The sequence below is a fragment of the Cataglyphis hispanica genome, chromosome 11, assembly GCF_021464435.1.
Source record: "Cataglyphis hispanica isolate Lineage 1 chromosome 11, ULB_Chis1_1.0, whole genome shotgun sequence".
In the NCBI taxonomy this organism is placed as follows: Eukaryota; Metazoa; Arthropoda; class Insecta; order Hymenoptera; family Formicidae; genus Cataglyphis; species Cataglyphis hispanica.
Window position 1 is genome coordinate 1477465 of NC_065964.1, and position 13359 is coordinate 1490823.

At 33.0% G+C, this 13359-nt stretch overlaps 1 protein-coding gene across 2 annotated transcripts in view; it reads right to left on the reverse strand.

Moving 5' to 3' along the window:
* Positions 1–87: 87 nt before the first annotated feature.
* The window catches only part of LOC126852982 (midnolin homolog), a 51981-nt gene continuing 38709 nt past the window's right edge, over positions 88–13359 (reverse strand). The window contains exons 3-5 of one of the 2 annotated variants that reach the window (XM_050598331.1): positions 6545–7705; positions 5884–6217; positions 88–3362 (exon numbers count right to left, since the gene is read on the reverse strand). In XM_050598331.1, the coding sequence (XP_050454288.1) occupies positions 3079–3362; positions 5884–6217; positions 6545–7705 (1779 nt within the window). In that variant the 3' untranslated portion in view covers positions 88–3078. The remainder of the gene's footprint in view (positions 3363–5883; positions 6218–6544; positions 7706–13359) is intronic. The other variant, XM_050598332.1, reaches the window with a different exon arrangement.

Sequence of the window (13359 nt, forward strand, 5' to 3'; positions counted from 1 at the left end):
TATATATTACAGAGACGAATAACGAAATGGTAATAACATAATGAACACTTGTAACGTATTTGAAACAAGAACTGAAAAATAAGCTCGTTGTCTCTTTAGCTTAGCAAGCAATCTTATTTATTTTGGTACTCGATAAAAGGTTCCGATAATCGTATATTACAATCTTGAGCCAGTTTTGCAAAAATCGTAATAGCAGTACTAACGATATATAATAATGTATAATAATGGTAATAATATTTTCTCTTTTTCTAAAGTAACCTAAACGCAATGTATTCTATTAGTAATGACATCGTATTTTATCTGTAATATCTAATTAACTTAAACAAAGTCGTGACGGCATATAGTATACCATATAGTACGATCACTTCAGTAAATTTTCAGCTATAGAACTGTCTCTTATACACTTTCTTCTGTACTGTTTTCTTCATTTATTTCTTCATTCCCTTTGAGAATAATATTATAGCGTAATCCTAACAAAGGATAACCAAGCATCAAGATATGATGATTCACAATAGCGATTAAGAAGTACAGCATGTCCAGAAGTGTGTACGCTCTGCGAAAAACTGATATGAATATTCTAATTCCAACTTGATCGCTATTTAAACGCAACGTCGTGTGGTTCCTTTGTTCCTAGATTACTCTACGAATTACAACGCAAAAAAATAATCTTTTATTTCTTTTTCTCTTCCTGTTTAGTTCGCTTTTCTCTTTCATTTCTTAATCGAGACATCGATGTCCTTAAATCATAAATGGCCATCGAAATATCACCTTTATGCATTAGTGACAAAATAAATGCGATTAAGAATTGAAAGGTCATATCGATGACTGAAGACAAATTATATAGATTTGGAATATGACATTGGATAAATACTTAACATATATCGAAAGACGAACAATAAATGTAAACACAATACAGAAGATATTAGGATAAGACACACTTCGCGTCTTATATATAATTTGCGATTACCATTTTCGATTATAATTTTCAATTAATAAACGAAACAACAACATTTGAATGAAAAATATAAGATTTCCGTAGCATCCACTTTTTGTATTTAATCATTTTCACTCTTTCACTGCTCTCTTTCATATTTTTCCACTTGTCCAAGCACGAGTAGAATGAAAATATAATCGTGCGCGTCACTTAATTTTTAGAATAATTAAAGAATTTTTAACGAGCAAATTTTTCTCGCAAATTGCAAATGGGAGAGCATTATAAATTGCCAAAGTATATATATCTAAAATTCAGCAATCCGGAATTCTTACTCGAGATCTTCTCAAGTTTACAAAAAAGAAATAGAGTGAATAATACGGAAATCCGATTATACACATTTATTTAACCCAGAAAAATCACTAAAAGATTAACATAAAAAATATTCCAACAAATATTCATCCGTGTATCCCTCTTGTAAAATAAATGTGACATTGGAAAGTGCACTTGCTACTCACAAAAGATCGTAGTATGATTTAGATCAATTGTATATTGGTCTTCGTAGGAGACCGGCAAAATACAAATTTTTGCACAAAATTTCACGCGTGCGAATTTTATCCCGTGACTTCTTCTCTTTCCATTGCTTCACGCGACGAGAGAATTTTATCGCGTGAGTTCTCTTTCCATAGCTTCACGCAACGAGAGAATTCGATTAAAGTTCTACTCGTATCTATCAATAATAAGATTTCGATCAATGTCATAGCGAGAATAATTATCGCAGAGCCTCGTAGTAATATAGAACGACAACGACACTGCTCTTTTTGTCTTCTCTCTCGTCTCTCAAATGCATGAGATGTGTGGATGTGAGATTTATCGGCGAATTTTATAATCCTAACAGGAAGTTTCTTAATAGGAGCTTTTGCTCACTCACTCTCACTCTCCCCTCTCTTTTTCTCTCTCTCTGCCTCTTAAAACGATTCATCGACTTTTCGCGCGACGTGTGTCGATGCGTATGTGTATGTTGCGTGTGTGTGCGTGCGTGCGTGCGTGCGTGCGTGCGTGCGTGCGTGTGTGTGTGTGTGTGTGTGTGTGTGTGTGTGTGTGTGTGTGTGTGTGTGTGTGTGGATACGTAAAACCGTCACACTGATTCATTCGCCGAGCGTAATTATTGTCAACTACGATCAAGTCCTGAGTCCGGCCAAACACTGCGACTTGCTGTTTTATTAACGTTCGGAATCAACAGCCGTAAGATACCCACTATTCCGTTAACATTAATAATATAAGCGCGCGTTAATGATATATAATATATATATTTATATATATATATATATATATATATATATATATATATATATATATGTATATAATGAAATATACATAGCTTTATTATAGCGGTAACACTATATATATATCTTTCGTTATAATAGCTATAATGTCACGCACCATTATTTTTTATCAACGCATAAACATTCTAATTCAACGCGTCTACGACTTGGCTTTGTCGACATTTGTGGAGACATTCATGAGAGAAAAGAAAGCAAAAAGAAGATGGTAAGAGTCCTTATCCTGAAACTAAATTCTCTAAAGAAAAAAAAAAGAAAATAATAAGAGACGAAAAGAAAAGTAAACCTTTATATCAATCAAGTTGGATTCTGAACATTATGGGCTCAGGAAAGAAAAAATGATAAATTGAATTTCTCATCTTCTGATCCGTCAATCAAGTCTCATCGAATGTTTCTCATTTGCGTATGATAACGCAAATCGTAGAAAGCGAGACAGTTGCATCATAATCGAAGGAGAAACTCGATACGAATCTCAGTGGCAATGATCTAGATTATACGGTGGGGAATATCGACGAAAACAGGGTATCAAATTAACGTATAAAACGTTGCAGCGTTTGGTTACGTATCGAAACAGAACGAGAGAGTTGTATATGCGAAATGAATGTGTAACTATATCTGTAGTAGGACACATTCGACCCTGCATCATATTGTAATTTTTTTTTTCCCGTTTTTCTTGGAATAAATCAGTGCGATCAGGTAAGAACGGATAAAAGAGAGAGACAATTATACTCTCTATGTATTACGATATAGAGGCTACTACTACTGTGTGCCGTGAATTGACTCGTTTAGTGACTCGGTAGTATTTTAAGCTACGACCGGTTCGGGACTGCACGGTTGAAGCTCCGGCTCGTTCTGCGGTTCCGCGCTGTTGGTGCTCGTGGTGGTAGTGGTGGTGGTGGTACCCGAGGCCGCCGTCGACGTGTTCGGCTCGTGATTGGGATCGGCGGGAGTCATCGCGGCCCATTGCGTGGTATAAGGTGCCGCGCGCGCCTGTCGCCTAGCTTTCCTCTTGGCACGACGTTGCTCCATGACTAAGCGCAACCGACGCATCTTGCCCTTTGTCGCCTCGTTCTCCTTCGACAATTCCTCTGCATTCCGAAAACATTACACACAGTGTAATTAGTACTTTATCGATATTAGTATTATTGGAGCTCTCTCTCTCAATGATCTCAAGATCTCAAAATAATAAGCATGGCGTTTATAAAGATATATAAAGATTGATTATATTAAATATCGATATTTTATTTTTTGATATTACAGTAACGTTATATATTATTATAAATAATTTTTTTCTATTAAGAAAATATATAATATTTTAAAGATCTTTTGGATGCAACTTCCTAAAATAAGTTTTTTTATTGTATGCATTTTCTAATTCTTTTTACTTAAACAAAAAAAATTAGTTTATTCAAATTTTGTAAAAAAATTTTCTGGAAATTCCCTGATTTTCCAGATATTTTTGTTCAAAATTCCAAGTAAAAAAAAATGTTTTTAAAAATTTTTGGTGCAATTTCTTAAAATAAGTTTTTTTTTATTGCACGCGTTTTCTAATGCTTTTCATTCATACGAAGGGAAAACACAAAACTATTTAAGTATCAAGTCATAGATTTACAAATATACTGAAAAAAAACTGAATAGCTTTCGTTAAGATAAAAATTTTTAATTTGCATAATATTTTCATTTTTTATCACTAAAAATTAAAATAAAGAATATATACAGCATATTCAATATTTTGTTAAGAAATTAAATATAACACATAAATATGTAAACAGAGAGAAATCAATATATTTATAATATATTTTAAACTCATAATTCACAACTAGTCTTATTGATGAATTGCTTACTCATATAAAAGCAAAATTATCACAGAAAATTTTCAGTTTTTTCTGAATCCGAATAAAATTTCATGAGAATTCTCTGATTTTTCCAGATATAAAAAAATTCCCTGAGAATTCCAGGTTTTTCATGTTTTTCCAGAAAGCAGACACTCTAAATAAAGATTATATATTATTATAAATATATAAATATTATAAATATTAGGTTGGCAAATAAGTTCGTTCGGTTTTTGTTTCGGTGTAGGTTCATTTCGATTCACTCTTTTTTTTTTCTCATCGGTGGCGCGCAACTCGAAGCTTTGAAAACTTATGTCTCACATAACCTCTTTGTGAATTTTAATGAATTTTTTTTAAATACGTAAATTTTTTGTATTGAATTGCGTAGCTGTGAAAATGGAAGTAAATAACGTGCATTTTCGTCATTTTTTGCTTTATTGTTTCAAAAAAAGCAAACAAGCTGCGGAGGCTCATAAAAAAATATGTCGTGTATATGGGGATGATGCCTTAACAATACGCCAAAAGTAGTTTGCCAAATTCCATTCTGGAGATTTCAACATCAATTGATGCGCTCCGGTCTTCCGACCGAGATCGATTCAAGTGTTATCAAGGCCTTCGTCGATGAAAATCCATCTCAATTGGTACGGGAGATTGTTGTAGCACCGAATATATCCTATACAAGCATAGAAAACCATTTGCACCAACTGGGATACACGTTTCTCGGCTCAATGTTGGGTACCGCATAAATTAATCGAGGCCAATCTAATTTCTCGCATATCCATCTGCGACTTGCTGCTGAAACGTCAAGAAAGCGACCCATTTTTGAAGCGGATGATGACGAACAATGAAAAATAGGGCCATCTACAATAATATTGCTCATAAAAGATCATAGAAGCACATGAGCGAGCCGCCGCAAACAATCTCGAAGGCAGGATTGCTTATGAAGAAGAGATCATGCTCTCAGTATAGTGGGATGTCAAGGGCGTCATATATTACGAATTGTTACGGTCACGCAAGATTAATTCAGAGGTATATTGCTCGCAGTTGACGAAATTGGACCAAGCAATCCGCACAAAATGTCCAGAATTGAGAAATCGCAAAGGCGTTGCGTTCCATCATAACAATGCCCATACGTCATTAACCACTCGGAACAAATTGATTGATCTTAGCTGAGCGTTACTTTCTACAACGACCGGAACTCAAACGCTCCTCGAGCGGGAATATTTTCAAGGATGAGGAGACCGTAAAAAACATTTTAATATATATTTTTGGCTGAAAAACCCCGTTTTACGAACGCGGAATTATAAAGTTGGTCGAAAGATGGCAAGAGGTCATCAATAAGAATGATCAATACATAATATTGATTATAATTAATTTCGTGTATGAAATAAATTTTATTCCACTTTAAAGAATCGAACGAACTTATTTGCCTACCTAATAATTTATCTATTAAAAAAAAATATATATATATATATATATATATATATACATATAATTTATTAAATATGCACACACTATATTGATATTGTTCAGTATCAAATCTTGTTAAAAAATTCTCTGAGACTTAATACAATTCTATATTTTTCTTACTTTTCCAGAAAGTAAACACCCTGGATACAAAATAAATTCCTGAAAATCCCAGATTATCCATATTTTTCCAGGGAATATGCAGCCTTTTATTATATTGAATATATTCTCTACTGAATTTGTTAATCTTCTCTTTAAAAAATTTATTTCATTATTAAAAATATCATTCAATGAGCTTATAAATGCATACCGTTGGAATATCCTGGTGTGGCATCATGGCACCCGACCGATGTGTTCGATCCACCCGCAGTGGTTGTGCTGGCTGAGGATGTGGACATCGAGGAGGACTGTTGACGAGTGTGCGAATGCCTATGATGATGATGCCTGTAATGGCCTGCGGATGCCGGCGTCGCGCAGAGCAGATCATTCAAAATGTGAATGATGGTGCTGATGTCCCGCTTCGGCCGACCGTGTCTATCCTGAAGGGCTGGGTTCAAAGTGCCACTGAACGTGCCGGAATAGACGCCCTTACCATGATGATGCATACTCTCTATTATCGCGCCTTGCCTGCGTCGCGCGTTCTCCTAATTTTATATAAAACATTTTGTAAACATTTTGCAAAACTTATATGTCATTAACATTAATGATAACATAAAAGTAAGTGAGTGTACGACAAAAATAAGTACAATAATTTTAAGGACCTGAGAGTATATAAACAAAGACATTCATCGAGGAATATAAATTCAGTATCAATGGAAAATTTCGTCTCATCGAGACAATTCAATTCGTCGAGAGGCCGGATTCAATCGTGGCGCATCTCTTAGGACCTTAATCGACGCTGCGACAATCACGAATGCATAAATCACGAATAATGACACACAGGGGGAACTGGCTTCGGTAACAATGTATACCTCTGCGAGGTCGACCCGCGAGGTGAGTACCTCAGAGGAGAGCTGCTTCAACTTCTGCGTAAGATTCCGAGAAGCCTCGGCAAGCGCGCGAGTGTCGAGGGTGGCAGGCTTGGGCGGCGACTGTTCCAGCATCAGCGACGAAGTGCAATTGGGACTCTGCGGATTCGATTCGTCGTGTTGACTTCTCGTGACATCAATGCCATTGAAGGTAACGGATGATGATTGCTGGTCGTGATGATAGTGGCCGCTACAGAACTTTTTCCTGGGTAGCGTCGCATCGTAGGACATCGTCGGCTCCAAAGTAGTCTGCTCCTGAATAGGGACGGAACCCGTGGCGGAGGAGGAAGAGGAAGAGGAAAGATTGGGCAAGCTGGACTTGTTGTTCCTCGAATGGTGATGATGATGGTGATGGTGATGGTGATGATGGTGACCATGATGGTGGCCATGATGATGGCCATGATGATGATGATGGTGATAGAGTGGGCAGGGTTGGCAAGCGCTGGAGGGGTTATTGCTCGTAGGCGGAATGGCGTGCGGATTGCGCGAGGATTGCGATTGACTTGAGTTGCTGGAGGACGACGTCGACGATGACGACGACGATGATGACGACGATGATGGTGAGTGCACCGGGCTGATCGGCGTCGCGGAGACGGACGAGAGTGACGTAACACGACTGGAACAAACCGGGCTAGTAGTGGTAGTGGTGATGCCAGCGGTGGACAGAGTATTGCCATTGCTGCTGTAACGAGCGGCAAGGGCGCTGGCAAGGCTGCTAATCAGATGCGACGTTCTGCCGCTCGATCCACTGCTGGCGTTTTGCGACTTGACAATATTCCCTGGCGATCTAGCTGTCAGGCATCTTCTCGCCTGCAATGAAGAGGAAACGTGGCCGCTGGGTAAGCTGGATGCGTTGCTGCTCGTGGCATTGTCACTGGCGAGCAAGCTGTTGTTGTGGCCGCTGTTGCTGGTACTGGAGCTCGTTGTTTGATTGGCAGTCGGCGATGCCGGGGTTACGGTGGACAGCTGCAGCTGTATCAGCATCATGTGATCGCCCAATCGCATCGTCAGGTTAAGCGGCGCTTTACCGGACAAGAAGTCGTTCACCTGTGAGTCATTGAGACTCTCCAAGGCCTGCATTACACTCTGCTCCGGCCGTTGCGCCTGAAACAAAACAGGAACAAAGAAAAAGATTATTCGTTGTATCGTTATTTCAGGAACGATAATGACAAACAAATTCTTTGATATCGAGAGACTTCCATCTCTGATTAACGCGAAACCCAATGCTTCGATTATAGATAATAACTAATACAATGCGTAATATAATTTAAAAAAAAAAGAAAAAGACTGATTATAGACAGTACGTATTATTAATATGTATTTACTAAAATATATTATAATATGTTTATGTATGTGTCTTATAATACGTAGTACATACAATATAGAGTGTCCCGAATTTAAATGTCAAAATTTTGGAAGGTCGATAAATTAAGAAAAATCTTAAAGATTTACTCATTTTTATTTTTGTTTTGGAGAAAATCACAAAAAGAATTAAACAAAAAGTTTTACCAAAAAAACTTCAAACAATAGTAAAATTATTAAGTTTATCGAAAGCATCAGAAGATAAAAGTTGTGAAGCAAGAAAGGAGTGAGTTAAAATCCTCCTGAAGTTAAATTAGCAGATATAATTGTAAATGAATACGCAATAAAGTGAGATTGTTGTATCCTGTTTACATTAATTTATATTTACATCTGCTGTCATTAAGTGACAACATGAATAAATAAATGTAAATAAAGAAATAAAATAAAACAAAAAAGTCCTCATTTTTTCACTTTTTATTATTTATTTAGATAATAAATAAAAGAAAAATGAGAACTTTCTAATTTCGCTTTACTTATTTATATACATTTATTTATATACACTTATTTATATTTATATACATTATATACATATATTTATACATTTGTTATATTGTCGCTTTTTTAATGGACTGTAAATATAAACTGAAGGAAACAAAATATAATAGTTGTTGCGTTGTATTTATTTATACAATCCTCTAATTTTACTTCAGGAAGACTTTAATATATTCTCTTTTTTTGATTCCACTCTACAATTTTTATCTCATGATACTTTTCGATAAATCTAATAATTTTAGTTTACATTTTCTGTTAAGTGTTTTTTATAATTTTCTCCAAAAGAAAATAAAAACAAGCAGATCTCTAAAAACTTTTTCTCAATTTATCGATCCTCTACACACTCCCGAAGTTTTGATATTTAAATTCAAAACACTCTTTAAGACATATAAAAAAAAATTAATAAAAATTTTTTTTATAATACTTTTATATTAAAAGGCTGTTATGGTACAAAATATTAACATTATATATTTATCTCTGCGCTTATTGATCTTCGAGAAAAATAGAATTTAAGAGAGGTATACAAAAGAGAAGGGAGATTCCCTGAGCAGAAATATTTACACAACGTGTCGCGATTCGCAAAACACCTATATAACAAAACAACAAAGTGCATAATCGCTCATTGCTATCATTCCTGTTCTTCTTTGGCAAACTGCGGTTCGACTGACAGTATCTTATCTCTTTGTTAGCCAGACTTTATGAACAGGGCTTAATGCGATACGTGGAGCGAAATTTGACATCGGAAGCCGCACCAAGACGCAATCGCGGTTTCTTATATTTAAAAATGTATGTATCATATGTCAAAACATTGATAAAGACATAAAAATTTTGTAGACTATTCTATTATTTTTTCTGTACTTTTAAAGTACGTGTGTAAAATCTGAGCACAATTCTTTTAACAGTTTGAAAATTATGTAAGTTTAAAGTTCCTATTAATTTTTATAAAAAATTGTAGCACTTATCGACGAATTTGACAAGGAAAAAAACATTGTCAACAAAATAAAAATTTTTACTATTGAAAAAATTCTAATAAACATTTATGCGAACCTTTATTTAGATACACTCTCATTACTCATTTACAAGTTATTTACTAAAAATTGTAGTAAAATACTTATAATAACCCAAAATCTTTCTATAAATTATTCGTTTGTTTCTTACAATTGATTTCAGGAAATATTCACAATCAAAAGTTATAAATTAGGAAAAATATTAATTACAATTATTTTCTTTTATAAAGACATTAAAAACCATATAATTTTGTTATACTTTAATTCTTTTTAAATAGTGTACAAAAGGCTCTTATTAGTTGCATATTTATTTTTTATTTTTTGACCATTACCGATACTTAAAACAAGCAAAATGTCGCATCTCTTTCTGTAAGCCTTTTCCATTATATTAATTTATTAGTTTCCGTTAAGCGTGCGTTACCTCGTACTTTTGAATTTCTAGACAAAAAGATACTTGCCACTGCTACAACAAAAAAACAACAAGTTGACAAATGGTCATGGAGTATCCGGTTATTTTTGATGGTTTATCAACCTTAAAGCAGCGCACCTTACGGACAATGATTTTTGATTTAATTGACTGCGATGATTTTTCTGTTTCGTGTATTTTAAATTGTGATCACGACTACGATCTCTGATTTAATTTTAATTTAATATATATCAATGCGCTGATAAAGGTCCAAAAAGAACCAAAACGTTCGCGGTTAATTTATATTTTAATATTATTTTTTGCGCTTTCCCGTGCTGGCTCTTATTGCCTGATATTCTTTATATTTGTTAGTTCTTTTTGTAATCCAGATTTATTTATTTGATTTTTCAAATAGTAGTATGTATTAGTATAGTATACTTATAATAATTTCCAAATAGTAATTATAGTATTTATAGTGGATAATATTAATAGTATTTATAGTATTATAGTATATATAGTATTATTAGTATGTATAGTAGATAGTATTAATAGTAGATTTTCCAAATAATAGTAGATATTAGTATAATATAGTTATCACATTTTCCAAATAGTAATATTTATAATAGAAAATATTAATGGTATTATAGTATGTATAGTATTATTAGTATGTATAGTAGATATTATTAATAGTAGATTTTCCAAATAATAATATTTGATTTTCTAAATAGTATAAACAGAAGAAATATGTTTTTTCATTAATTTTCGACAGCTTTTTGCTATTGTTCAGCCAAAACATCCTTAATAATTTAAAGTGTTATCACGACTATGTGTAAAATTTTGTATTTTTGAGATTCTCCTCCGCATAGGTCATTACGATGATCTATGAATATTGATACAGAGAGGAAACTTCGATATTTGTGCGTCTTAAGATAATCGCGCTGTGGAAAAATGATATAATTTATATTTGTTTACAATTATATTCGCGAACGCAAGATATTTATACTTGATCGCTCTGCAAATTACGAAGAACGTGATATGCAGACTCACATGAAGGTCACATTCTTTCGTGTAGTGTTTTTACATATTGTATTTTTTTGTATGTTGAATTTACGTGTGATCAATTCCATAGGAGAAACAGATCCCTAAAGCTCTTCCTGTGATTTCTTGTCGAGATTATTGTTTAAAGGAAACGTTTAATATTTTTTTTTTAATTTGCTTTTTTATAGGCATCTTAGAATTTAGGAGATCGGTAAAATAACTGAAAAATTAATTAAGAAATGAATATGAATTTATGATTTTTTTTTAGAATCTCAAGTAATTGCAAAATGATTATGCACAAATAAATAACAAATATCTTATGTCTCGTTACGTCTCTTTAATTACAAATATTCGAATTAAATAGAACTTTAACGTAACACTCTAAATATTAATATCGAAAATTAAAAAGATATAAAGATAATCTTCAACAAGGTTTACGTCAAAGAGAAGAAAAAAGTCGACCTACAAAATAATGATTTAAAAGAAGTTAAAGTTATGCTTTTTATTTGATTGACAATGTTTCGCTTTATTTAAATCATTCTGTTTTTCTCCTGAAACTGAGGACTTCTGTACATTGAAGGAATAATACGCCTCGAAATCGGAACTTTCCGTCTAGAAAAAGTTCGCGAATCGAATTACCGAATCCGACGATGACTGCGTCCGCGAAAGACGAAAGGAAGTCCGTTAGGTGTGCCCGAGAGGGCATGATACCCGATTGTGCTCGTCGAGAGGGTTTGAGCCTCGGTTCCGCGAGAGGTTTCCTCTCCCCTGCAGGTCTTCTCGCGCCTCTATCTCGCGTCGCGGCTGCGTTTTTTTTTTTCTCGCGCTTCATCTCGCATCTCATAGCACGTTTGAAATTTTATATATTCCTCTTTCCCTGTGTGTGCTTGCAGTAGTACATATTACAATAGTAAATAGCCATAATTATCTATTACAATATACGGGGTGTTTCAAAATTAAATGTCAAAACTTTGGAAGCGTATAGGGGATTAATAAACTAAGAAAATAAATCCTTTAGAGATTCGCTCGTTTTTGCTTTGTTGTGGAGAAACTTGCAAAAAAAGAAAACAAAAGAAGATTCAAAAAACGTAAAATAATACCTGTTAATATAATATAAATAATAGTATAAATATAATATAAATTGTTAGATTTATCGAAAAGTACCATAAATTAAAGATTATAGAACATGAAATTAAGAAAAGAGAGTGAATTAAAATCCTTTTGAAATAAAATTAGAGGATTGTAAAAAAATCCGCGACAATCCGAATTTATCGTATTCTGTTTACTTTAATTTATATTTATATTTCATTAAGGAAGTGACAACATGAATAAATAAGTGAATAAATAATTAAGTAAAGTGAAATTAGAAAGTTCTCATTATTTAAATAAGTAAAAAAATGAAAACTTTATTCGCATTTCAGTTTACTTCTTTATTTATACTTATTTATTCATGTTGACATTTTTTAAATAATAGAAGAGAAGTAAATAAACTAAACAGAATATAATAATCTTACGTTGTCGCGCATTCATTTACAATCTTCTAATTTAACTTCAGCAGGACTTACATTCTTTTCTTAATTCCATGCTTCACAACTTTTATCTCATGGTGCTTTTGATAAATCTAATAATTTTACTATTGTATTAAGTTTGTTTCGTAAATTCTTTAATTTTTTGCAATTTTCTTTAAAATAAAAACAAGCAAGGTTTTTTTTCTTATCGTTAGTTTATCGATTCTCCATACATTCCTGAAATTTTGACATTTAATTTCGATACACTCTGCATATTAAATACAATTAAATACTAATAAGAGCATAGATAAAAGCGTACATATTAAGACTCATAATAATCAGATATATAATCGATTAGTCGATTAATTAAAAATCGGTTAATCGATTGTAATCAAAAGAAATGTTTAATATTCGACTAAACGGTTAATTGGTTAATACGATTTCGGTTAACTGATTAATCATAAATCGAATAATTTTTTTAATTACTTTTATTAGTTTTGATTATTTTTATTAGGATTTTATAATGATATATAACTGTGTAGTGTACAGTGTCTATACAGAAAAGAAAGAAGTGTCAAATTAAAACTATATATTCAAATTAACACGTTCATTGTTTCGTACACAACAATCTTTAATCTTCTTATAAGAATTTGATAACTTTAAATTTCAATGAGTCTAAATTTAATGCAGGCTTTCTGATTTGGGAATGTGAGAATTAAGCATACTTTAGTAACATATTTCATTTTTATTTTTTTTATTTTACAGAAATGTTGCGTTTTTATCTTCTTTTACTGTATAACTTCATATAACATTCACGTTACAAATTAAACTGACGCTGATATAACTTTCTATATAGTTTATTTCTATATAATATGATATTTTTACCATTAAACAATTTACGATATGATAATCCTATCTCTGTATTTTAAAAATTTGATTAAGAAA